Source organism: Alexandromys fortis, unplaced genomic scaffold (assembly GCF_014885135.2).
Source record: "Alexandromys fortis isolate MF-2015 unplaced genomic scaffold, M_Fortis_MF-2015_v1.1 scaffold_52, whole genome shotgun sequence".
Lineage (NCBI taxonomy): Eukaryota > Metazoa > Chordata > Mammalia > Rodentia > Cricetidae > Alexandromys > Alexandromys fortis.
Window position 1 is genome coordinate 5,425,463 of NW_026067929.1, and position 25,792 is coordinate 5,451,254.

At 43.5% G+C, this 25,792-nt stretch overlaps 1 protein-coding gene across 1 annotated transcript in view; it reads right to left on the bottom strand.

Annotated features, from left to right (window-relative positions):
- The window catches only part of Ctnnd2 (catenin delta 2), a 709,004-nt gene that overhangs the window by 59,320 nt on the left and 623,892 nt on the right, over positions 1–25,792 (bottom strand). Inside the window, exons 16-17 of the mRNA XM_050144862.1 lie at positions 19,443–19,517; positions 18,367–18,517 (exon numbers count right to left, since the gene is read on the bottom strand). Coding sequence (XP_050000819.1) covers positions 18,367–18,517; positions 19,443–19,517 — 226 coding nt within the window. The remainder of the gene's footprint in view (positions 1–18,366; positions 18,518–19,442; positions 19,518–25,792) is intronic.

Here is a 25,792-nt window from a genome sequence, read left to right on the forward strand (position 1 = left end):
ACAAACTCAGCTTTGTATTAGCCAAGAGCCCGGCAACACTAAGGGTCCTGTTTCCTCTCTGTCTCACAGGGCTTTGCCCGAAGTCCGCCAAGATCTGCTTCCTTTTTGTGCCCTCTAAGACTGATAAAAGAGTGAGGGAAAAGAAAGCAATGGGACCAATGTGGTTAAGAACATAGAGGCTGAAGGGAAGGCTGCCAAGACCCTGGATGAACCTTGGAATGGTTAAAGGTAAAGCTGAGAAGCAGCCTCTTCTTCCGAGGCAGCACTTTCTAAAAATTAAACTAATCTATATCCCCTCTAGGGAGTCTCCAGGCAGGGAGAGTGATGCTGAGCACTGGGGTGAGAAACTGCACCTATACTACCATTGAGTTCTTCCAAGTCTGCTTTTTACCAGATGGGGCCAGCCCCACCTCCCCCTTTCCCTGTTAATGCCCCCAATTGTTCAATGACTTCCTTATAGGCCTGTGAAAAACACTTGTCTCTTCTCAACAACCTGATATCATCAGTCCACCACTCCTTCCTCCACCAGGCAGGTAGCTTGAGTATTTAATACAGAATACTGTGTACAACCATCAGGAACTGAGCTTGGTGTCCCTGGTCACAACTGCTGAAGCACCCTGAGCAGCTGTGCTTGGCTGGACTGTGCTGAGTGATTTTAAACAAAGAAAATGTAGGTGGGGTTAAGCAAGGGACAGACACTTATCAGCATATCTGAGATTGCTCTGGGCAAGGATGGAGCCCCAGCAGACAGCCCAGGCTACATGATCATACCAGGTTGGACACCTGTGTGTTGAGAAGACAAAAAATCAACCTGTAACACCAAGCGTGGCTTCTTTGGCCACCAGCCTACAGAAAGGGGTCTGCTTCATGGTCCAAGCAGATATGGTGGGGAGAGTTCTCACAAACACTCACTTATGAATACAGAGTTCTAATTGATCCTCGTGTGTAACTACAACGCTAGGACTCTGGACCACGGAGTGCGCTGTAGAGATGTTGCCTACCGCTGGTACATTGCTAAGTATTTGCTTGAATTAAACAAGATGTTTGAGCAACAGTTTTTATTACTGGGAATAATAAGCACTTGACATTTCTATATTACTTTGCAATCCTTGCGAATTGAGAATTGAAATAGATAATGGGCATGGAATCAAAAAACCCAGCCTGATGTCTTAAATATGGCAACCCCTCAGTTAATGTTCATTGACGGAATATAATTACTAATAAGGAAATACTAGAATGAGAACTAGGGTAGATTTTTATCCTTGTGTGTAACAATGACCCAGTTGTCACTCAATTGGCTAAGTGTTTTAAACACATGGTCATGTTACATCATCTTAATGGCACGTCGCTTAGATTCCCTCTAAGGTTTTAAAAGCCTTTGTGAGCAATAAGTTAGGGCTCAAAACATAGCATTCCCACAAGAGAGAAAAGAGCAGCATCCCTCAGAGGAGGGAGGCTGATCTGGTGAGAATCACACACAAGCTCAGCCTGGACTGCGCATCAACGGTGCCTGTGAGGCTCTCAGACTGACAGATGTCCAGGGCCATTGGATGATAGGGGGACTCGTGAGTGCTGGGGTCAGTCCAGGGCACATACCATCCTAGATGCTTCTGAAGGTGACGGGCTGCATGCAGAACGATTTACTTATTTATTTATTTATTTATTTATTTATTTATTTATTTATTTATTATTTATTTATACCAAATACAGCACGTGGAATCCTGCCTTGTGCTATAGCGCAGTGATTGATTTTTGTCTATCTGTGAGCCATAACTTTGGATGCCCCATGATTCAAATAATAGAAATCACATATCTTTGTCAACAGCCTTCCTTCGCCCACTAATGGCATCCTAAGCTGTCCTACCCAGGACTGAGTCTCAGTAGAACAGTAGTAATGAAGTGAATGGGAACACCTTGAAGGTGAATATTGGAGTTTCTTGTGTAGATCATTAATACTGTAGAGTTGAGTCTCAGTCATAAAACAACATGGAAAGGATCTCTTGGGAATTTAAAGACAGAACCAACATGATTTCTTATGTGTTTTTATTTCTATTCACATACGACTCTGAAAATATCTTTGGAAAAAAATCATATAAAAAGTCTGGAGGCATAGCAAGATACACACACACACACATGCAATTAAGAAAATCATTCACTCATAGCCAACTAAAATTCAAATGAAGTGAAGGAGCACTAAATGTATGAGAAAAAGTTCCACAGAAACTCTATTTCATATACACACATAAATATAGCATGCATAGATAAATATACTACGTAGAGTGTTAAACCTTACCTAAAATCAGAAAAGGAATTGCAATGTTTCCTCTTCCTGGAAAATAAAGGGATTTTGACTACCAAGTGCCTCCCATGACCCTCCGTCAATTAAATTCATCCATCCCAGAAGCACCTGCCTCTCTACAGGTTATTCTCACTTCTAAATGTCTCCCACCAAGTCTCGCATTCAGCTGAAAAACAGGAGCTTATTCACAGCCAGAGAACTTGGTGGAGACCATGGAGGAGAGAGGCTCCCTCTCTGTACTATAGAGATGCCAGCAAGGATGCACACCCAGTTATAGTCATTATAATATATCCCATGAACAAATAGTGTGACATTTCATATACAGCCTTCAAAAGTAATGTCCCGTGCAAAACTGAAAAGACAGAGTGACTAGGCTACCTGTCCCCTCTAGATGTACCCATCAAGTCCCCAAAAGTGATAAGATGAAGGGTAACTGCTTGCACCATAGGGCAGATGAAAACTTCACTAGCAAAATCGAGTTCCTTGCCCGTGCAAGACACACAGCATCAGCATCCAACTGTTCCTTGCTCAGATGCCAGTCAGAATGCATGCCCCATTTTGCTGCATGCCAGTTGCCCCCCACATTATGGGCTTTGCACTCAATGCTCTCTTATTTCCACAGACCTTGAAGATATTTCCATGATTAGCTCCTCTCCAAGAGTCGTTTCCTGAACACTGCACTGAATACCCTTTCTCCTTGATACTCTGTGACCCCTTATCCTATTTTATCATCTCTGTTTGCTTGCTCGGGAGACTGTCTGAAACAGCAGACCATGGCTCCATGAAGCAGAATACTCGGTGCCAAACTGTGACTGACTCACGGCAGGCATCAACAATTATTGCTCAAATGAATAAATAAATGAATTCCATTTCTTGGAAATCAATAGGCAAGGAGAAAATAACATGACATTAAGCTCCCGATAGTTAACTACTTTTAATACAGGGCCATGACAATTACGTTAAACAGTCTATTAGACTTTTATGGCATAAGAGCTGGACTGTGACACCAGCAGTCGGAAAGCCAGACTTCTCTTGATATCTAATTGGTCTCCAGAAAGTTTTAAATAATACACTCATTTCCCCAATAATGACTCTCTATGTGTGGATAAGAAATGATGATCTAGCATAAAACCCATCCTGCAGACTTATTAACTTAAAATGTAACATGTAAATCTCAGCCGGTGTCCACACTCCACTCCGTGGCTGTTTTTCTCACAGTATGTTCCCTCTGGGGATCCGAGGTACGAAAAGGGCACTCGGGGAAATGGCTTGGGAAAATCGGGGTGCATGCCCGAGAGGCACGTGTTCCCAAAGTCAACCTTGGGCTGTGGGAACAGCCTCAGAGCCACAGACACAGTCTATCAGACCCAGTTGTTGTAGGATAGTGCTTTGTAAATGTAGTCCATGGGTTCTGAGATCCCATGCAGTTTGTCCGGAGGGTATGTGGGGGTCTTGAGAAGCCATGCCAGACTCTCAGTTTCCCTATTTACTGTTGCCAGAAAGACTACTGGCTAGAAAACACGCAGGTATGTTCTTCATGATGTTTCCTTTCTTTCTTTACGTGGCCCAAACTGCTCTGTGCTCTGGGATGGTTCACAGCCTGTGGAATGAAGCTAAGGTACCACAATGTGACGTAATATGTCCTTCTGTATGCTGTGAATATGTGTCTCTTTCACTGGTTGATGAACAAAGCTGTTTCAGCCAATGGCCAGGCAGAAGAGGGCCAGGCAGGAAATCCAAACAAAGATACAGAGAAAAGCAAGGCAGAGCTGGGGAGATGCCATGTAGATGCCGAAGGAGTACCATGCCAGGGCATCACTGGTAAGCCATGGCCAGGTGGCGATGCACAGATTAGTAAAATGGGTTAATTTAATTTTGAGAGCTAGTAATATATCTAAGCCAGTGGCCAAACGATTACAATTAATATTAAGCCTTTGAGTGGTTATCTTATAAGGGACTACGGGGACCGGTGGGAGGAAACGGCCCAGTGGGGCCAGCTGAGAAAAGCCCCCATTTACACCAGTGTGGCCAAATCTGGCCTGCAAAGGAAACACATCTCAGGATGGGTCACCAAATTCTTTCTAAGATTGAACATTTCAGTTCTTTAGCTTCAACCACATCCAAGGGAGATCAAATCAAGGTGTCCATTAAAAGGCAATTGAAAACAGATCCTAATGATAGACCAGGTACCAGAAAGGCTCTGTTCTGAGGATGTAGCAGTAAATGAGGAAGACACTGTGTATGTTCTAGCAGAGCTCATATCTCTAGGATGAAATGATCCAAACGTGTGCCGCTACCGCTGTCTTACACAACACTAGGTTTAGTCAGGGCTTTCAAAAGAAGCGCAGAAAGTAAAAACAAAGAATGTTATTTTTCTCATCTTAAAAAGTCACTTAGATGAGGGGATGACCCCGGGACTCTTGATTTGCATGGAGATAACCGACTGTTGTGCTCAGCATCCCCAAAGTTCTAGATCCCCAAAGTTCTAGTCCATATACATAAACAGGAAAGTTAGCATTCTCCTAGGTGGTTTGTGAAAGAGTGGTACTGGAATATTTTTGAAGATGGGCAGAGAGGGATAGAGAAGAGGTGAAGGAGCGATTAGAGAAATACCTGAAGTATAGGAGCTGAATGGGAACTGAGTGAGTGGAAACAGAAGGGAATGTGCAGTAGGAAGGAAGGCTGTGAGCTGAAGAGCCACACAGTAGACACAATGTTACCTAAGACCCAAAATGTAGCAATAAAGAGCCATACAGCAGAAACAATGTTACTTAAGGCCGGAAATGTGGGTGATTAAGCTCCACACAGTAGAAACAATGTTATGGCCGGAAACGCTGGTGATACATCAGTCCATAAGGCTAAAGCTGAATTTCACTACTGAGGTGGGAAGAGCCCCATGGAAAGAAAATTATGAGGAAGAGAAAGGTCCAGAAAGTTGGTGCCTGGGCAGGGCCATGGAGTGTGTAGAAATCTCTGGAACCTTTCAGCCCAACTGCAAGTTAAACACTGATCATCTTCTTGAAACGTTTGACTTCTGTGACAAGTCAATCTAACGAAAAGTGTGGCCTGACAGACTTGAAGTAGAGTGGAGTATGGCCTAACTGTGCATTAAGCTAACCTACCCCTTACTTAGCAACCCAGGAAAAGAATGGGGTGTTATTCACTGACGGAGTTATTTAATTCAGTCTACCGTATTCTTTTAACACAAAATTCCTGGCATAGCATAACAAGACGTGGAACATAAAGATGAAACCACAGCGTAAGAAGAAGAATCACGGACAAGTCTGTGGTAATCCAGGTGCTGGATGATGGAAAAGGACTTTATGTGGGACAAGTGTGAAACTTCTACTGAGGGAAGAAGGAGAGTGTGAGAAAAATGGACAGGATCAGCAGGGAACTGAGAAAACGTCTAAGCCTGAAGCAGAAATCAAGGAATCAGAAAACACTTCAGAACGAGGGAGTCATAGGATACTTTACAGAAGATTGACAGCAGTCCTTAAAGGACCACAAACAGGAAGGCACAGACTTGGGATTTATCCAAACCAAACGCGATGTGAGAGAGGACTGGAATATCTGAAACAGTGAGACTTATGTGACATATACGTAGCTAGAATCCCAGAAAGAAAGTTAGACATGGACAAAATATTAGTACAAATATCACCAGTTAACTTAAGCCAGGGAGCATAAAACACACACACACACACACACACACACACACACACGCACACATGCACACCCGCACGCACGCACGCACGCGCGCGCACACACACTCAAGGTAACAGCATTAAGAATGAATGACTTATCATTGAAAGTATGAACTTGCCAAAGAATAAAATATAAAAAAGGGGTGGAGAGGAAAAGTCAGCACCATGGTATCTTTAAAGTACTCAAGGCTGGAGGCAGAATCCACAAGCTGAGGGATTTTGAATGGCAAATAAATAAATAAATAAATAAATAAATAAATAAATAGTTTCAGAGGGGAAAATGTCCAAGGGAATTAACCCTCAGAGACCCTCAGTACAGGAAGTACTGAAGGACTTCATTCAGGCAAAGGAGACTTACTCCAGATGTGGCTGAATTACAACGGGTGGGTTGACGAAATGAAGAGACCAGATACAAAATAGAAGTGAGGTCTTAGAGGTACTCTATAAACAAAAAGAAGAGGGGAGGGGAAGGGGCAGATTTAGAGCCCTGAGACAAGGTGGAGAGAAAGCAGGGAAGGGACGAAAGAGAGAGGAGGTGAGGGGCTAGGCAATGTGTGTCTGAGAAATGAAGACTATCAGTCTATCAGATGCTACTGGACAGTTAGAGCTGTATTTATTTTTTTTTAAAAAAACTGTGCTCTAAATAAGACCATTTCTTCTGCTCTCAGTATTTCTTAGTTGCCTGTAGTTCTTTTGGGTTGTGGCCTCCTAAGCCCCGCCCCCCATTTGCATGTCTACTGGGGTTCTTGTTCAGCTCATGTTTATGACCACATTGCTGAGACTTTATGGGAGCAGGTCTGATTTCACAAAATTAAAGAAAATTTTTTAAAGTGCCTATTGTACTAAGAATCAGCATAGATATTCTTGAGGCAGAAACTGATTTGCCTGAGAAATTCAGGCAATTGGTTTATTTTGCATCATTTACACTAGAGAACTCTGAATCCTTTGCAGCTGAAGCCATTTACAGTTGTCAGGGTGGCAACCATGATGGGGGAGGTCTGTGTGCAGGAAGGGACAGGGAAAGGACTCTGGCTACTTGGTTGGTCACTGGCTGGAGCTGAAAAAGAGATGCAAGGGAGGGAGGAAAATTGGAGAAAAGGATTTACAGAAGAAAAGGGAGGGAGGAAGTCTGCATTTCAATGCATTCCTCACTGGGAAAAAGGCAGCAAGCTGAGTCAGGGCTCAAATTAGAGCAGTGAACTTGATGGTGACTGGAAGTTAAAATCATGAGGTTTTCTAACATTTAAAAGTAATAAGGTCACTTTTAAAATGGCCTGACTCACATGGGCACCAGGTCCATTTGTCTGTGACCTTAATTAAAGATTTAGTAGCATTCCTTTTCAGTCCATGACTATACCTTGTCTTTCTGACAAGCAAATTAAAGTCTTTCCAATCTCAAGATGAGGACCACTTGGGTTTTTATCTTTCGGTCTGTCTTGAGCACAGGATACCCTCTAACGCTGGAGCTGCAATATCACTCGTTGCTACTTAAAGTCAGCACAGCACACAGTGGCGGTTATCCTCTTCATCCCGGGCCACCTGTCCCAGTGTTTACCAAATGACGACAAGGATATTGCCAGTGGTTCAGAGGATACGTGTCCATTAGGAGACAGATTTCTTTTGTCTTTTTAATTGTTGTACTTTCCAACAATTAAAGTTATTCATTCTACCTGATGCTGATTAAAGGTATAATATGCAAAAATAAATGAGTAATTTATTACAAATAAAAGACAGGCATTTCTATCACACAGTAATGGATCATGAACTTCCTAGGGTGTGAGGGACAAAAACCCTTCTGTACATCGAAGGTCTGTGAAGGGTGTTCAGGAGAGTCTAGGATGGGCTCCGGGATGCTGCCCCAGCCCCGATCCTTACTCGTTGTTCCAATGGCAGCATGACATAATGAAATGTTTCTTCTTGACTCATTGGACTTTGGATCAAAATCTGTCCTTGTGGAAACCATTTCATAGCGTTATCGTAAAGAATGGACTCTACACAATGTAGTCTCCTCCTCCAAGAGACAATAGTGTGCTCAGCAGCAGGTCAGGTCAGGACCATTCCTCTGGAAGGCAACTCCTCCATAGGCAATGTTAAAGGCATAGGAGGAATAGTTACCCATCTAATATCCTTTCCTTCCCAGAATTCCCATCAGAAGTGGAGTTGCCTACACAGCTCCGGCTCTGAGGTTCTGCTGGGCCCGTTTAACCTTTTTCTTTTCTTTTGTTTCTTCCTTTTCAGCACTGGTCAGTGCCTAAGTGTGTTTTTCTTGGTACTTGGACTTCCTTATTCTTTTTCTAATGATCCCTTCTCCCCACCACTTGGCTGTTTGTGTACCATGTGGCCAACATCTGTGGTGGATGAACTCAAACAGCATGGCCTCTCCCCTTTCTTCTCTGCCTTCCCTTTCCCAATAGTTGCTCGGGTTTACAGCTTGTCACCTTGGGGTTCTTCTTTGAAAGTCTAAGAAAACTGCTCTCAAGCTTCACTTTGAGTTTGTTCTTAAAATTTGGTATTATCATGCCTAAGAACTCCAAGGAGAGAACCCTTATTATCCTCTGCCAATAGACCAACACCCTTGCCTTGGCCTCAGGCTTCCTGGAGGCTCACAGCCTGTATCTCTCAGCTTCTCGCTCATTCCTTCCCTGGCCTGTACCTGGGAAGACACTGTGTCCTCTCTCCTTTATGATTGCTCACCTCTGCAAGCAACATCTGCCTCCCCCTATTGCTTCTTGTGCACAATCAGGGTAGAACCTCTGGCCCATCTGACGCCATTTCACTCTGAAATCTGATTGCTTAATGACAAATGGATTCACTTGCCTAGTCTTTCCTCTAGATCCAGAGGACAAATAACAAACGAACTAGGGTGGCTAAAAGAATACTCATCTTAAAAATCTTAAGGTCTCTGTACAACATTATTTTTAGTATTAGAGCATAAACTTTCTCTCCATATGATCAAGAATTGTGTGTGTGTGTGTGTGTGTGTGTGTGTGTGGCACCTGGGAGTGGGGCGGGGGACAAAGGGAAAGGGTGGCAGACAGTTCATGCTTCAACAGGAAAGCAATTTAAACAACTTATCCTCCTAAAGTCGTCCTCTCTACTTTTAAGTTCTTGAGATTTGACGGGATGTTTGCAGAGAGCCACCTCATTTCTCACATATCCTCCTCCCCAAGCATTTTCTTCAGGCTGTTTGGCCAGGCATTACAGGAACGCCCAGTCAACATGAAGCCCCACCCCCTCTTCTCTGAGGTCTTGGACCTGAATTGGAATCAACTGGAAATTTCTCATTTTTGCATTTTACCTATGTGAAACATTTCCAAGAATAAACCCTTAAACTCCTGTCTAATAAAATAATTTTTGACTCTTTGATTTATCTATAAGTGCCCTTCCAAAGAAGTCTTAACTTACAGACCCAGACACCAGCATTTCCCCAATAGGCAGGTGTTCAAACTTAATTAACAAGGAACTTGTATGGCTTTACAGAAAAGAGAAGAGGCTTTTGTGAGACTGAGTTCTGGGGATCAGGACACAAACAAGCGATGCGAAGATGTGAAGTTTTGGCTGAAGCTGAGCTTTCCTTCTGCTGGTCTGGCTTGTGAGACCAAATCACTAAAGTGAGACAGCAGAGTGCTCTCATAAATCACCCTGTCTTAAAATACTAATGGAAATTACGTGTGTTTTAATTAAAACAGCACCTGCCCTGGGCTGAAGAGCATGTTTTGAGATGCAGAGAAGGTAGGTTTCTAAAATTTCCTCAGATCTACTTAATAAAGTGATGTTTATCCATCCGGGGATTAGAAACGGCACATTGCCTCCTGGAGTGTTCTGAGGTTTCTAGAGTCTCAAGACTGTCCCTGGACACAGATGGAATCCGTCAGGGTCAGGCACAGATGAAGACAGTGCTTATGGAGTCATATGATGGACACTGGCTGGGAGGTCCGCTTCCTGGAGCAGAGGTGATGTTGCCCAGGAGCCTTTGCTCCCCCTGATCTATTGGCTTGAGATGGGAAAATCACACATGCAGGCCCACAAGCAAGTAGGTAACATTACACTGAGAAAGTCTTAATGAGCCCTCCCTCTGCCATTAAGTTCCGCCAGGAGACACAGCACAACACCAAACACAAATGTGTGGTGACTAAGATGTTTCCCCGATCCTAAGCTGCCAAATTTACGCAGGGTTTTGAGAATGATTTCAGGTGAAGTCATTGTTATGGAGGCAGGGTCAAAGGTGCGACTATCTGTTCAGTCCTTCAAGAACACATAGTTGTGATTTCTGAGGTGGGTAAGAATGTGTGTCAGAGTGTCAATGACAGTAAGTATGTACAGGTCTGGAAATCTACGGGTGCAGTCATTCATCAAGGATTCAGCCACAGGTTGAGTAAATGGAAAAGGAAGTTTACCAAGCCATGCATCACTCAAGATTGTAATCTATCTTACACAGTGAAGACTCCCTGTCCTTGACCCTCCTCTCAACTCTGCAGGTCTCCAAGAGAAAGTACAGTGTCTCACTAACTAAGATCTGGTGTGGAGAAGAGGGACTTGCGATCCTGTGGACATTCCTACTTCCTCCATCCATCACCCACGCATTGATTTTGGTTAAACACGGAACGTTTGGTTAAACATGGAACATTTTCTGTCATTCTTCAAATATTTCTAGCAAGCTCTATGCAGTCTTTAGAGTGACCAAAAACTATATATATANACGTGCACCTTAATAATCCAGGTTTCTGATCTGTGGCATTAGGACATTATCTAGATATTCTTCCTTGTTTAACCCCATATTGCAATTGTGAACGCACAATGCTTATCATGGTTTTGATAAGTGTAATCTATGTATTTAAGATAAATTGGGGCAAGAAAAGAAAGTTAGAAAAGAGTATTCTAGACCTTCCCACTGAACTTCCAGTAATGACAGAATGGTGTGATTCCAAACCTCCACAGGTGAAAGAACTGTAGTGGGTTTGCTGTTGAGAGAGAAAGGGACTCACAGGTAAGAAGCGGCCCCTGTTTCATTCCAGATCTCATCCCCCTATGGAAGTATGAGCTGTATATGGCCTGGTACACATGGAGAGACTGTATTCTACTTGTGCCCATCTTTTAGGGACACAATGTAGAAAACAGCTCCTTGATGGCTTCAGAAAAAGCCTGGTCTGCCTTGCACTTCCCTTGGTGGTGAGGGCAATGACCAAAGAGAAGCCCGACTAGCTGACAGAGCCAAAAGTTCAGCCAAAGGAAGAATGGCTCATATAACATGACTGTACATTTGGACCAGCCTAGGAATAGCTGTGTTCTTGTGGCTTACCACAGTGGGGTGGACCAAGTAACCCTGTGGCAACACTCCAGGGTGTGTGTGTGTGTGTGTGTGTGTGTGTGTGTGTGTGTGTAGTCTTACAAGTCAGAAGGCAGAGGCGAATGGGCTCTGGCCCATGAAGTGATGGAGAGGCTCTCCTCTTCAGCTCAGGGAGATGCACAATAGAAGGATGCTGATAGCATCCCAGTCCTGGCCTGCCTGCCAGAGATGTGGCCAGGAACCAGCACCCAGGGGAGCCAAGGGAGGCACTCCATGGGCTCTGTCGACACACTCTGGGGATGCAAGGGGCCTTGCCAATGCAGACGTTTTGGCAGTGACTGAGTCACACATGGGAAGTGTTATTTCCCACCCAATCTCATCTAAATCAGCAGGAGACCAAGTCTGCTTAGAATCCTGGATTTGGCAGAGTGTTTGCACTGTTCTCCTATGTTCCTGGGCTCTGGAAAAATGCTGAACCAGGCAATTCCCCCCAGTCATTCTCTTCTCACTTCTGATCCTCAACCCCCATCCGCCAGATCCACTCTTCAGAATAACTTACATGTGCTGTTCATTCCTTCATGAACTCATTCAGCATATACATGTTGAGTGACTCTTATGGGCATTAGAAAAGCTCCAGGCATTGTGGAACATCAAAATAAAAATAAATACAACTCAGTAATGGACCCTGATAGATTATCCAATCCCAAGTAGTCAGCTTTAAGCACATATATGCATTAGCAACATTATCTGAATTCAGCAGGTATGTGTATACACATGTAGCAATAATAATAACATTGATTAATTAAATAAGATGTCAATAATTTGAGAGGGAGTAAGTGAGAGACATGGGAGGAATTGGAGGGGGAGAGGAAAATATAAATAAAGACAATGCTTGTGTATAAAATTCTTGAAACAAAATTTAAATTTCAAAATAATAAATAATTAAATAAACTCTATCCCTAACGGGATCCCTCCCTGCTTCAGGGCAGAGCGCAGTGTGAAAATGTGAAGATCACACAAAGGGTCACTTGAGTTAACGAAAGAGTTTCCATCAGGGAGGAATACCTGAGCTGGGCTTCTAATGATGTGGGAGGTCAGGAGAGACAAGGTCACACATGCCTTGGGCTTCTGTTCTGCTGGGTTTGTCCGTGATGGGTGGGGATTGGGCCCCCATTGGGAACTGTCCAAATGCTGACACGGGAGGCAAACTGGAAATGAAACGAGGCAGTACGCGGTACGGTCCGCCCTTTCCATGGAAGCTAATTACAGCATTCTTTTGAACAACTTTCATTACATCGGAGAATAATTAACACTTCTGAAAGTTGCCAAGTATGTATGTACCTCGGCTACTGAGCCATGCCGTTAAGAAGGATTCAGGATCTATCTCTAGCACACTCGTCATCAGTTTGCAGAGAGGGACACATGACCATGGGAGCAGGCCAGTGAGAAAATGAGCGGAGGCGGCTCTGCTCCCAAGTGTGATGCCATTTGCTTCTCAGTAGATCTAACGGGGAGTGTGAGTACCGCTCACTCAGCAGCTTCCTGTAAGGGGGCCGTCTGACGATGATCTATCCCCCGAGTGCAAATGTGTCTGTCTGCCCGCTCTCTTGCCAATTAAGAGACCAGTCCAAGACAGCTGTGATTTAAACTGAAACCTCAGAGCCAGGGATGGGAAAATCTGGATTCCTTCTGAAATTCTGAGAGCCTGCATGCATCTAGAACAGCTTAAGGAGAAAATGACCTAACTTTTTTGTCATTTATCGACACAAAATCCTTTTCTTTGGTTAATGTTTTCTTTTTACTTATTTTTTTTTCTGAAATGGAGAATAAGATGATGGTTGGACAGGAAAACTCTATCTCAGCTATGCATCCAGCATATCCAGTCCCTGCCGGGGGTCACATACAGTTCCAGGCACGAGGACCGCATCAGAATATAAAACAAGACATCCGCTCTTTATTAGCGTATGTCCGAGTGGAGGGGGAAGATGGGGAGGTCCTATCATTACATAAGGAGATCCTCGTCATGGGATCCTCATCATTGGGTTCATGTCACAAGATGGCATGATAAGCTGAGAACATTGTAAGCATATGCACGTAACACACCTAACTTACTGAACATCACAGTGCAATGCAGTGTATGGCAGGACATGAATTCTTTCCCCCACTGATCCGAGGCAGATTGGGAGCTGTCACTTAATGCCACGGCCCAGCGTTGAAAAAAAATTGCATGATGAACTGTCAGCATGAGATAAAATGAAAATTCAAAAATTCAAAGCAGTTTCTTCTGGGTGCCTATGATCATAAAGTCGAAAGGCTCTAAGTGGAGCCATCTTAAATAGGGATCACTTCTTCTATTAAAAATCAATCGGGGAAGGAGGTGGGGTGGGCTGATGGGTGCTGTGCAGCACAGCTTCTCTTGGGAAAGTGGCATTTGCTGGGGTGAGGGCTGAGTGTGACACCTGCAGGAACAGGATCTTTTTAGGTCATGAACCCAGATGAGGTTACCAAAACTTTCAGAGACAGTTGACAGAAAGGACAAAATGGCCACACTTGTCTTTCTTTGTGAGGTTGCCATTGTGCTTAGTTCAAAGTCATTGTTTTCAATGTACAAAGTGCTATGTAGCATTTCTCGGTACAAACAGTCACTTTGATACAATATTTAGAGCCAGCCAGTTGACAAGAGTCATGTGTGCTTTCTCCTAAACAGAATCTTAACAATTTGGTAAATTCTATTCTTCTCATTCACAAAAAAGCTACTGCTCTCATGAAGCCCGGGCTTCTGTGCTTTCAGCGCTGTTTCTGAATGGCCGCCTCCATTTCCTCCTTGGTGACATCTGATAGTAATGGCTTCATAGACAATTTGGAGCTTCAAGTGCTCCGAGCTCAGATGGACCACTGGATAACTGGCTTTACAGAATAAAAAGATGTCTGGGAGCTAGAAAGCCAATCAATACTTCAGTATTTTGTTATATATTAATCCACCAAAAGACATAAAACACGCAAGCGCACAATACCTAGTGTTTAGCATCCAGGCAGTAGACTGATTAGCTATTGATTTTTCCCTCTCTGTTATAGAGAAGCTATGAGGCTTTTATTGGAAGGCCTGGTGCTGGTCCTGTCTGCATTGCTATTTAAGGAAAGGAAACATGTATATGCAGAGGGTTCTTTGACCTTTAGATTTACTAGCTTAGTTTAAATATGCAAAGCACACTGAGTCTGCGAATACTAAAATTAAACCCAAACTAAGTACAAATACCAAATTTGTAAGTTTACATCCTTCTTTACACTATATTATTAGGATGATGAGTGAGCGCACTTAGGAGACACTGATCTGAAGTCTGATTTTCTTCAGAGTAAACAAATGGCTGGAAACCCACACATACTTTAGTTCAGAGTGGAAGATCTGATGGGCACTGGGAAATGGCTTGGGAAAGGTGTCAGGTTCCTGGATCACTGAGCATTTATTCAACTGGTTCTTCAACTGTCCAGTGATAGAGTTTTGACTGCTCATATCTCACATCTCCAAACTGCCAAGCGGTACAGTAGGCTGCACTGTGCCTGCTGTGGTTGGTTCAGTTTCCTGCTGCTCAGATTCCAGATCCCATCTACTGACAACTGTCACCTGCTGCCATGCCATACCATACCGGAAGCCCACGAGGAACTCTGCCATCTCCTCAGTTCCAGTGCCACCCTGTAACCGTGATCTATGGAGCTGGTGCCACTTCTCTGTAGGTTTCTGCAGATTCAGTTTCCAGACATCAAGCAGCCTTTGTCCTACGCCTTCCCATTTTCTCTCTTCCCTCTACACGTCTGCAGAACCACCTTCCTTTCTGCCTTCACTGAAAGCTTTTGTTTTTTATTTTATTTTATTGAGCTATACATTTTTCTCTGTTCCCCTCCTTGCCTTCCCCTCCCCTTCAACCCTCTCCCATGGTCCCCATGCTCCCAATTTGCTCAGGAGATCATGTCTTTTTCTACTACCCATGAAGATTAGATCTATGTAAGTCTCTCTTAGGGTCCTCATTGTTGCTAGGTTCTCTGGGATTGTGATTTGTAGGCTGATTTTCTTTGCTTTATGTCTAATGAGTGAGTGCATATGATAATTGTCTTTCTGTGTCTGGGTTGCCTCACTCAATATGAAGTTTCCTAGTTCCATCCATTTGCCTGCGAATTTCAAGATGGAATCATTTTTTTCTGCTGTGTAGTACTCCATTGTGTAAATGCACCACATTTTCCTTATCCATTGTTTGGTTGAGGGGCATTTAGGATGTTTCCAGGTTCTGGCTATAACAAACAATGCTGCTATGAACACATGTCCTTGTGCTATGACTGAACATCCTTTGGATATATACCCAAAAGTGGTATTGCTGGGTCTTGAGGAAGGTTGTTTCCTAATTTTCTGAGAAATAGCCACACTGACAGCCAAAGTGGTTGTACCAGCTTGCATTCCCATCAGCAATGCAGAAGTGTTCCCTTTACCCCACAGTCTCTCCAGCATAAGTTGTCATCAGTGTTTTTTATCTTGGACATTCTTATACGTGTAAGATGGAATCTCAGAGTTGTTTTGATTTGCATTTCTCTGATGACTAAGGATGTTGAGCATTTCCTTAAGTGTCTTTCAGCCATTTTAGATTCCTCTGTTGAGAGTTCTCTGTTTAGGTATGTACTCCATTTTTTTTAAATTGGATTATTTGTTCTTTTGATAACCAATTTCTTGATTTCTTTGCATATTTTGGAGATCAGACTTCTGTCTGATGTGGGGTTGGTGAAGATCTTTTCCCATTCTGCTGGCTGTTGTTTTGTCTTGTTGACCGTCTCCTTTGCTTTACAGAAGCTTTTAAGTCTGAAAGCTTTCTTTATCAACCACTTCCAACTTAACCTCATTTAAAACAATGGCCGTAAAGTGGAAAAGTTGCATACAGGGGCGTGAAAATGAGCCCTATCTCCATCAATATATAAAACTAAGCTCAAAATATATTACATAGTTAAATGTGAAATTGCATGATGTTTTAAAGAAAGCGTATAGGGGAAAGCTGGTCTGGGCATTGGTTTTTCCAGATCTGACTCCAAAAGCTCCGCAAGAAAACTCAAAACACACATGCCAGATTGCACTGAGCTACAAAAGCCCTGCTAAGAATGGGAATGATTGACACCACCTGCGGGTTGAGAGGAACTGTTTCAAAGCCCACACCTGACAAGGGGTTAATACTGAAGCACACCCAAAATCAACCCCAATGGCGAGAAAACAGCTCATTTCAAAACTGAGCAAAGGCTATGACTAGACATGTCTCAAAAGGAGACATACAGATGACCAAGGCATAGTTGAGAACATACTCAGTATGACTGATCATTATGGGATGAAAATTAAACTACAGTGAGACATCACCTCACACTTGTCAAGATAGCTTCTATAAATGAAAATAAGTGTGAGAAGAGGGAACTTTTCTTCATGTCTTGATGGTGGGGTTGTAAATTAGTACAGACATTATGGACAATGTTCTGGGAACTACATTAAAAAACAGAATAGAATTACTATATAATCCAGCAATTCAATTTCTGGGTACATAGGCACGACCTTTTCATGAATGGCTGAGTGCATAAAGAAAGTGGAGAATCCAGTAGATTGATCCCGAGACTTACCGAAAGGAAACAATGACATTCGTGACAACATGGATGGAGCTAAGGGCCATCCATGGCAAGGGAAATATAAATGTAGAACATAATGAACGAACCCTTAGAAGCAAGAGCAGAATGCTGGTTACTGGAGGAGGCTGCAAGCTGGGAGACGTAGGTTGATATTGGTCAAAGGGTAAAATTAAAAGAAAATCCAGATTTTAAAAGAATTTTTATTTTTAATTACTGAGTAACATTTCAAATGTTCTATTATAAATAAATATTGATTCTAGCATGATGGTTCAGGTCTATAACCCTAGCACTAGGGAGGCCAAGGTAGAGTGGTTATAACTTCGAGGCTAGCCTTGGCTATTCAACCTACCCAAAGGCAGCATGTGCTGTATGTGGAGACCTTGACAAAGCTTGTGAGGTACTACGTTAACTGTCACTTGATTTGACTATTCCACATTCTGTGTGTGCTAATGCCACTTTGCGGTCTAATTATACAAGTATAATTTATTAATGCATGATAAAATAACCTGCAACCATTCCAAGAATCATACACAAGACACATAAGCTCATACATTCCCCGAATCTACATATAAGAAACGTCTGGATCATGGGAGTCCACTGGCTTGGTGGCCACCACACTTGGAGCAAGAGAGTCTGCTTCATGAGTACAGGTTTCTTTTGGGATGAGGACAATGTTTTGAAATGAAGAGGTAGCAATTATATGGCACTGGAAAAACACCCAATGCCGTGGACTTGCACATTTTAAAATGGCTAAGTAGTTACGTAAATTTACACACAACTGAAAAAAAAATCACAAGCTCACCAAGGACAGCCTTCTTTATCATTTCCCCCAAAGAACACTTCTAGGCATGCGATTCATTTATTTGTTTTGGTTCTTGTATAGAGTATCCCAAGGCTTCCTGTCTGTTTCACTCATTGGGATAGCCCTCTGGCCCTAGATCAGGCCTGAAAATAATAGAAGAGGCACATAAAATATTACCTCTTTAATGCCCCTCTTAATAAAAGATCTCTGACATTTCTTAGGAGAGATTATTTCATTTTAAGTAGGATAAAAATAGATAAGCAATACAGGAATAGGTACCCAAACATATAAATGAATGAGAACAGAGAGAGGGAGAAAAGGAGCAGGCACCCTATCAGGCTTCCTAATTTCACCAAGCAGGAGGCAAACAAACAGCACAGCAGAGCTTCAGAATATTGGGAGGACAGGATCAAACATGAAGCGCAGAGTCCACTCTCCATTTTCAAGGACTAGAAACCACATTTCCTTTAAATTCTCAGGGATCAATCAGTGCACTGATGGAAACAGGAGAGCGGGAAACACACAAAGCTCCTAATGAACACAGTTCCCACACACGCATACGCTCTCAAGGGGTTCAGCCTCACACATGCCTGTGTGAAAAACGGGGACACTGAGTGAGAGAACGTACCGATGAGCTCCTTGTTTCTGACATCCAAGGCCATGTTCCGGAGCGCCGTGGCCACTGCACACACTACACGGTCATTGTCTATTCGGAGGAGCTCCACAAGGATGGGCAGGCCTTTCTCTTTCCGGACAGCGGCTCGGATATAGACAGACCACTGCCAAAAGAGGGAAGGCAAAGGAGATTAGAAACAGAGGTGAGAAGCCCTATAAAGCCGACAGCTCTGAGGGTCGCCAGGCGGCTGTTCTGTTCGCAGGAGCCAAAAAGGTTGACTTGCCATGACCTAGCTGCAGAACAGGCTGAGTAGGTTAGACATGCACTGGGAGGTCCCAGGGTCGCTCCATGGACCACAGTTCCTTTCTACGGTGGCTGTGTTTTCAGCATGGGGGGTGGGGGGGCGAAAGCCACCAACAGGATGTGCACGTGATGCTGTAAGATGTGGAGGTTTGGGGTGGGGCAGAGCTGACCAATGATATTAGAGAAATCAAGAAAGAACCACCACACACAGGAAGTGGTGTGGGCTGCATACAGGTGGTCTTTGAAAAGAGGTGGCCCATAGAGATCAACCGCCATGCATGCAAGGGAGGGGACCAATGGAGAAAAAATAAGGAGAAGAGAGAGTATGGGACTGGGGAGAGGAAAATAGGACCTTGAGAAGCAAGAGTGAGAATGATAACACTTTTTGAAATAAGAACATTAAGATAAAAATGTATTATTTCCAGGGCTATCATCCGATGGCCTATCTTTTTAAAGACATGATTTGTTTTGGTTTGGGGCTGGTGCCCTTGTTGGGCAGATAAAGCCCCCGGCCTCAGTCATTTAACAAAATGCAGGTAGCCTGAGCCTTGTAGACATGCACACATGTTTTGTACTGTTCCATAGAGTTCCAGAGACAGCTGTGAGGAAAAACTGACTGTCAGGGTTTGATGGGTGGCAATTCCATTTATGATCTGGAAAAAATACATTCAGGAGAAAGGATTCGGATTTGGAGGGAACCAGTCCTTCCCCTCCCCTCCCCCCACCAGGCCCACTCCAGCCCCCCAATCCCCCACAGGGACAGGCACCCCAGAGCTGGCTCTCACCTGTGGCAGGCAGGGAGCCCCCTCTGGCAGTGAACGTAGGGCATACGCCATGCCTGCCACATCCTCAGCCCAGCCCTGCATGAAATATGAGATTTAAAAAAAAAAAAAAACAAACAACTTCATCCCGTCCTATGTTAGAAATCACATTCACATTCTTTTCAACACCATCATCCAGGAAGGCACGCTTCTCTTCTTCCCTCTGTGCCTGCGGAGGAGGCACGCAGTAAACTCACCATGGCACCTCTCAGCCTATCCAATGGCCCCATGGACAGAAGCCAAGGGACCAACATTCAGGAGCCCAGTCGACAATGGAGAAACACCAAGGTCTGGGAGCCACTAAGCTAGACCGCGTAGTGTGGCTCTGACACTAGTTCCCAGAGGGGAGTGCTCCTCCTGGCATCAAGTGCCTACTTCCACGTTTGTGTTTGCTCCCCACATAGAAATAGCGCCTCCTCTAGACACACTGCTTTATCTATCTGAGTGTCTGGCACCCAACCCTGAAAGGACTGAAACCTAAGCTTACGCAACTGCTTACGGTTGGCCTCGTCTATAAAACTAGGAGAGAACCTGGAGTTAAGACAATGGGATTCAGAGTTTGCATCAACAAGGGGGGATTAAGAAGTACACATTAATAATAAATACTACTGGGAGAATTTTGTCCTGAAAGACCATTGCAAACAGTTCCTGGCACCCTAAGCACAGACCTTAGAGATGGCTCCCTTTCCACTACCAAGATTTCCAGGTCCTATGCTCTTCGTTTATACAGTTGAGGGCTCTTCTAATTTCCGAAAACACAGGAATATCAGCACCATCACTTTATCAATAGGGATATTTAAACATAAAATATTAAATAACCTTATCATAAGAGATACTCTTGGCCCTGAATCTGTGTCTCCTTTGGCTGAAGATACCATGCTCTCCCTCTTTGCTGCTGTTGCTCCTCCTGACCAGGTAATCTACGATCAGCCTTCGAACTCGAGTTTACCCTTGACCTCTGTCTTCCACACTGCCACATCTGTAACGCCCCTAAACGTGACAGCTGTGACATTCATGGAAGGTCCAGTACTACACTCACTTCCCCACGATGGATGGAAAGATGGCCTGGTAAGTGGAGGATGGAGAGAGTCCCTTTAACTCTGATGGGAACGCGAGAGGAAACAAAGCAAAACTCAACCGAAAGGTGACCGTGCAGACTTCCAATGTGTATGAGTTCCACACACCCGTCTTGCCATATGAAAAGTGAGAGCCTGGCGATGGATTTGGCACTCAAGTGATCTAAGAGCAGAATTTTCTTGTTTTTGGAACTTTTGGCTTTTTTTTTGTGTGTACATGCGTGTGTGTTGTGGTATATGTGTGTGTGTGTATGTGTGTGTGCATGCATGTGTGTTGGGGGGGTGTCTTCTCATATCACCACAGTCTAAAGCCTGCCATATTCATCATATTTAAAGGGTGATGCAAATTTGCATGAGTTTTTCTAGGTTTTCCAAGAGAGGAGGTCACAATGTTTTTAGGCCATCAGCCAGGGAGTGTGCTGGAAACCCACGAGTTACCCAGGAAGGAGTTAAAAGAACAGAAGGCACAATGGAGATACTGATGTCTGGGAACTGTGGAATGCTTCACATGTGCAAGTTGTATAGAAGCAGGAGGCTCACACAGCGTTCCAGAAGAGAATGGAGCTGCTTCTCTTTAAGCGCGGTTTGTGTCAGAAAAGAGTCACTTTTGTGGACATGGAATGAGACAGTACTTCAGAGAATAAACATTGTGTTCTTCTTTTTTCTCCTGAGCAGAATTTGGATCATTGTTCGGCTCCACAAGATGTTGTCAGAATGGGACAGCGATGAAAAAGCAAATGGTTGTTTTTAAGGCCAGCACACCAGGTAAAAGCTTGGATAGATCGAAAGGGGATCAGAAGGAGCAGAAAACGTGTTCACTTTTCAGAGCCCACAGAGTCTCCACAGTGGTGTGGGGCGCATCATGGGAAGACCAGAGATGCAACAGTGCTTTGTGAGCTCTCATCACAATGCTGAAGTGCCCAGGCGCACACCGCTGATATGGGTGAGGGAGCGCTGTTACTTTCTCTCTCTTCCTCAACCAAGATGGCGGAATGCGGAGTCAACGAATGACTTTTCTTACTGGACTACAGAAGAGGCCAAAAACTAACTAGTGAAGTTCTCAGGACCATCCTGGAGGGATCCATGAAGAACGAATGGCTTCTTGACCCCAGTGTCACCAGGGTAGCCCTGAGGGCTTCTATGGCTTGAGTGTGAAGGAGAAAGGAGTCACAGATAAGAACTACAGAGGAGTTCCTCGGCTGGGAAGTAGGTGACACATAAGAACGGTTAGCATGGAGGAGATATGGCTGCACCCAAGCATGCTCAACAGTGAGACAAGGCTGAGGGAGTATAGCAAAGCAGAGGTGGTCCAGCCACCGACCCTCACCATTATGTGCCCCAGTCAGGAGGCACTGGAGGATAAGGTTGACTCCAGGAGAGAAACAGAATCAATGCAGTATCCAACCCCTACCCATCTACAGAGTTCTGCTCACAGAACTCAAGGTCAACATCACCTTGATGTTAGCAGAAGGTGAGGGATGCCAACATGGGAAAGCTGCCCCTTGGTGAGTTTGCCTATAAGGGTTTAGATGGTTGTTTACTACTTTTGTTGTTTTAGGCAAAATGAAGCTCAGAGACGAACCTAAAAAGAACTATCCAGGACAGAGTTATTTGTGTCTAATAAATTTCCTTTCTCGGAGGAATTCAAAGATCAAGTAAAGTCAGTATTTTGTTTTAATTCTTTAAATCTAAGCTGCCTAATTCAATTATGGATTTCCTGGGACTTAATTTAAAAATATCAGCCAGAATAAAACACAAATGATGGTTATGATAACTCTAAAAATTATCCCACATTAAAATGAAATAATTCCACTAAAGCTGATTTATACAGGTAAGAGGTAATTTCCCCAGGTTACTCCCCTCACCTTGAAACCCGAATACTGCACTAAATAACTAAAGACAGTGTTTTCCATTAAGAACAGAATAGTCTCTTCTGAAGCTGAGCCCAAGAGTGCTAAAATTCTGAACTGATGAATTTTCTCGTCCTTACATTTCCTGCTGCGTTAGCAGTACAGTCATTAGCTATTAAAAATCTTGTGTTAAATGACAGACATTTCTCCACTGGAATTACTAAAGTAGACATTTTCCCACTTTATCTCTTGCCATGGTGAAGAAATGTCCCCTTTTAAAACCCAGTGATTTCAGATAAAATTTAATACTCACCCCCATGCATGATAAGTGCCCAGTTTATTCTTTTTTAAAACATGGTTTCTGGGGATTGAAGTCAGGTTCTCATAGTTGCAGGGCAAGTATCTTACCAACTCATTTCTCTCAGCCCATAATTTAATGTTTCAGAAGTATTCTAGCATCTTCTGCTGTCGTAGGGCCTCAATGTACTTAATTCTTATCCCATAAAATGAAAAACACCTAACAACAACTTTAGTGTAAATTATGAGAGTCTAAAATTTGCTTCTGAATTTATTTATAATGCCATGTTATTTTCTTGGCAATTGAATTAGCATTATATTAGGGCATAACATATCCCACTGGCCAAATTATTTATTCAGTGTTACTTTCCTTGAAGTTTTGTTACAAAAAGAATGTATTAAATATTCAGAAAACATGTGGTTTCTATTATATGGCTCATGCTAGTACAATTGTTACTATTATTACTAATTGAGTTACTAAGCCTTTATAGTCGAAATACAGCTGTGATTGGTGACTAATACTGAATTCAAGGAGTATTCGGGTAATGTCAGCACAAAGCCCTCCCCACGAGGGTTCCTCTACGTTGATGGCGTTCGTGTGCTGCTCTTTTAGTTCAGTCATGTAATAAGATTATACACTTTTATCTTCAAAATTTCAATATTTACTCACTCTCAGAAGTGAAATCTCTGGTCAAGGACACTAGTGAAGAATTTCTTGTTAGTAAAGCTATAATTTATAAACAGAGACACTGGCTAATGCGGCAGCAGACAGCGTGTGCTTAAAGGGTAGGTTTGCCTAACCCCGCGCATGCTTCTCACATGTAAGTCAGGCTACGGCAAAGACTGAACTTTGTCACATGTATTTGCTGGAAACACTAACGTCCAAGTATGGATGCGGAGGAAAAGGATGTTGCTGTGTTTCCATGACGAAGTAAGGAAGGTGAGGCTGAACTCACAGCGACCTAGAGAAAGCATCCATTAAGCTGAATAAAGCCTATAGCCCATCCTCAGCCATGGCAAAGACCAGCAATTGTCAATTAAAATAACTTATCTTTAAATATGAACCTTCTGAAGTTATTTTTTCTCAAACACTGTGTGTAGCTGCCATTTAGAAACGCCTTCCAGGGAATCTGATGCGCCTGTTTCTGGCCAGAGGTCTTTCATGCCTGAAACTAGGGCTGCCTCAGGTCTCACCCTGAGCCACCTGTTTTCCCCCCTTTGAGAGCGCTGTGTAAACACATTCTCGAGAAGCCGAGACTGACAACACCTGCCCTCGAACCAGCAGAGTGTAGTGGAGGTGGCAGGCTCCAAGGCTGAGCTGGCCACCATTTTTATTCAATATGAGACAAGGGAAGTAACTCGAATAGTTTACTTTTTCCTTGTTTGATACCATGCCAAAAATTTCCCCTTAAGTTTTCCTTTGTAAATGTAGTTTCTCAGGAAAACAGGGGACTGGTCTTAATATCTTTCTCATGGAGTCAGGAGAATTCCGCTTTGGTGATATTAAAACATTTTTTTTTCTTTTGATGACAGGGGTGGAGGAAATCTGTATTTTGTTATGTGGAGCAGTCTGGAGAGGCCATAATGATGGGGCCTTTATTCTTGTAACCATAAAGTACAGTTTCTGTGGACACCTAGGCAGCAGCTGCACTCAGTCGCCAAGTACTTTCTACTCATACAACGCTTTGTTCCGCAGCATAGGGGGCTATATTAGTGAAAGCCCTTTCTTTTTCTCATGGAAGAAGACGAGCTTATTCTTGAATCTAGATTTACAGAACCTTCCTACAATTCTTTTCCATTTTTGTGGGAGCAAAACCACATGCAAGTGTCCGTTCCCCCAGCCCCCGAACCCTAGACTATCAGCAGGGAACACAGCTGCCACTGGGATTTGCATGGAGAATATTTCTTGCCGGGGACTGAATTTTGTATTTCTTTGTTTCTTGCTGGTGGGTGTAACAAGGGGAGTAGTCTCGGAGTCACATGTTGAAGATGACAGAGCTGCTCTCAGCCTGTGTGAACTGCTTCCTGCTGCCCTCTGACCTTCCCTCTGAGATCAGGAGAGGATAAATTCTGCCTTCTATCTTGTCTGAGACTTTCTGTATTTGGGGATCTGAACGCCACAGCAGCTGGCCTTCCTTTAAATAACAGACCACTTGGATTAGTCTGCCGAAGCCATTTGAAACCACCGGCTTCTATCCTGGAGTTTGATGCAGCAATGTTGGGATTGTGTGGCTCCTCCTTACTGCTTTCTTGTAAAAGTGACCTCAGGGTCACTCCCGGACCTGACATACTCTCATCACACCGTTGACAATGACTTCTCAACTTTTTACTTAAATCTTTACTACAGAGTAAAGGAGAGACAAAGTTACACTCATCTCTTTGCTTCAATTGTCTTCAGTTTCTGGTCCATAGTGGAAGAGGGAAGTGTTTAATTGGTGCAAGAAAGCGCCTGCCTGATTTTCAACACCAAGTGCTCGTTATGTAAGGCAGGACTATCTCCATGGAAAGGGTCTATGCCTTAAAGATCTAAGACAATACAATCACTGATGGGACCAGAGATTTCCAACCATTTCCACAGGAAAAAAAAATTCTAGGTCCCAAGTGGTTATGTGCTCTTGCGGAAGTTTTTTCTGTAGCCAAACTAATCGTTTAATCCTGTAACCCTATGTGTCGTGCTAGACCCACTGACTAGGATCTCATGAGTAGATGCTTTTGTTCAGGATGGGAAAATCAGAATATTGAGCTGCTTGGCCCAGTCCTCTAATCAATGCTATAGCAATCCAACTCAAGCTCTTATGTCCTGATTTCCCTCTGGCTTGACTACATGGGCGATTGACAGTGTCTGCTTTTGGTATAGTTCACGTCTCCGAAAAGACCCAGAAAGTAGCCTTACAACTTTTCTAAGTGAAGTTGTTTCTGCTGTGTTAAGACTTTTATTTCCTTAGTCACTGTTAGGAATGCCTTTTTGCTGTCCATGGTGCTGACCTAGACCTGTTGATGAGAGCAGCTTCCCCCTCCTCTTGCCCCCAAATCCTCACCCTAGAGGGATAGGAAGCATTTCTTGTTTCTGAGTTTGAGTGAGCTGAGTATA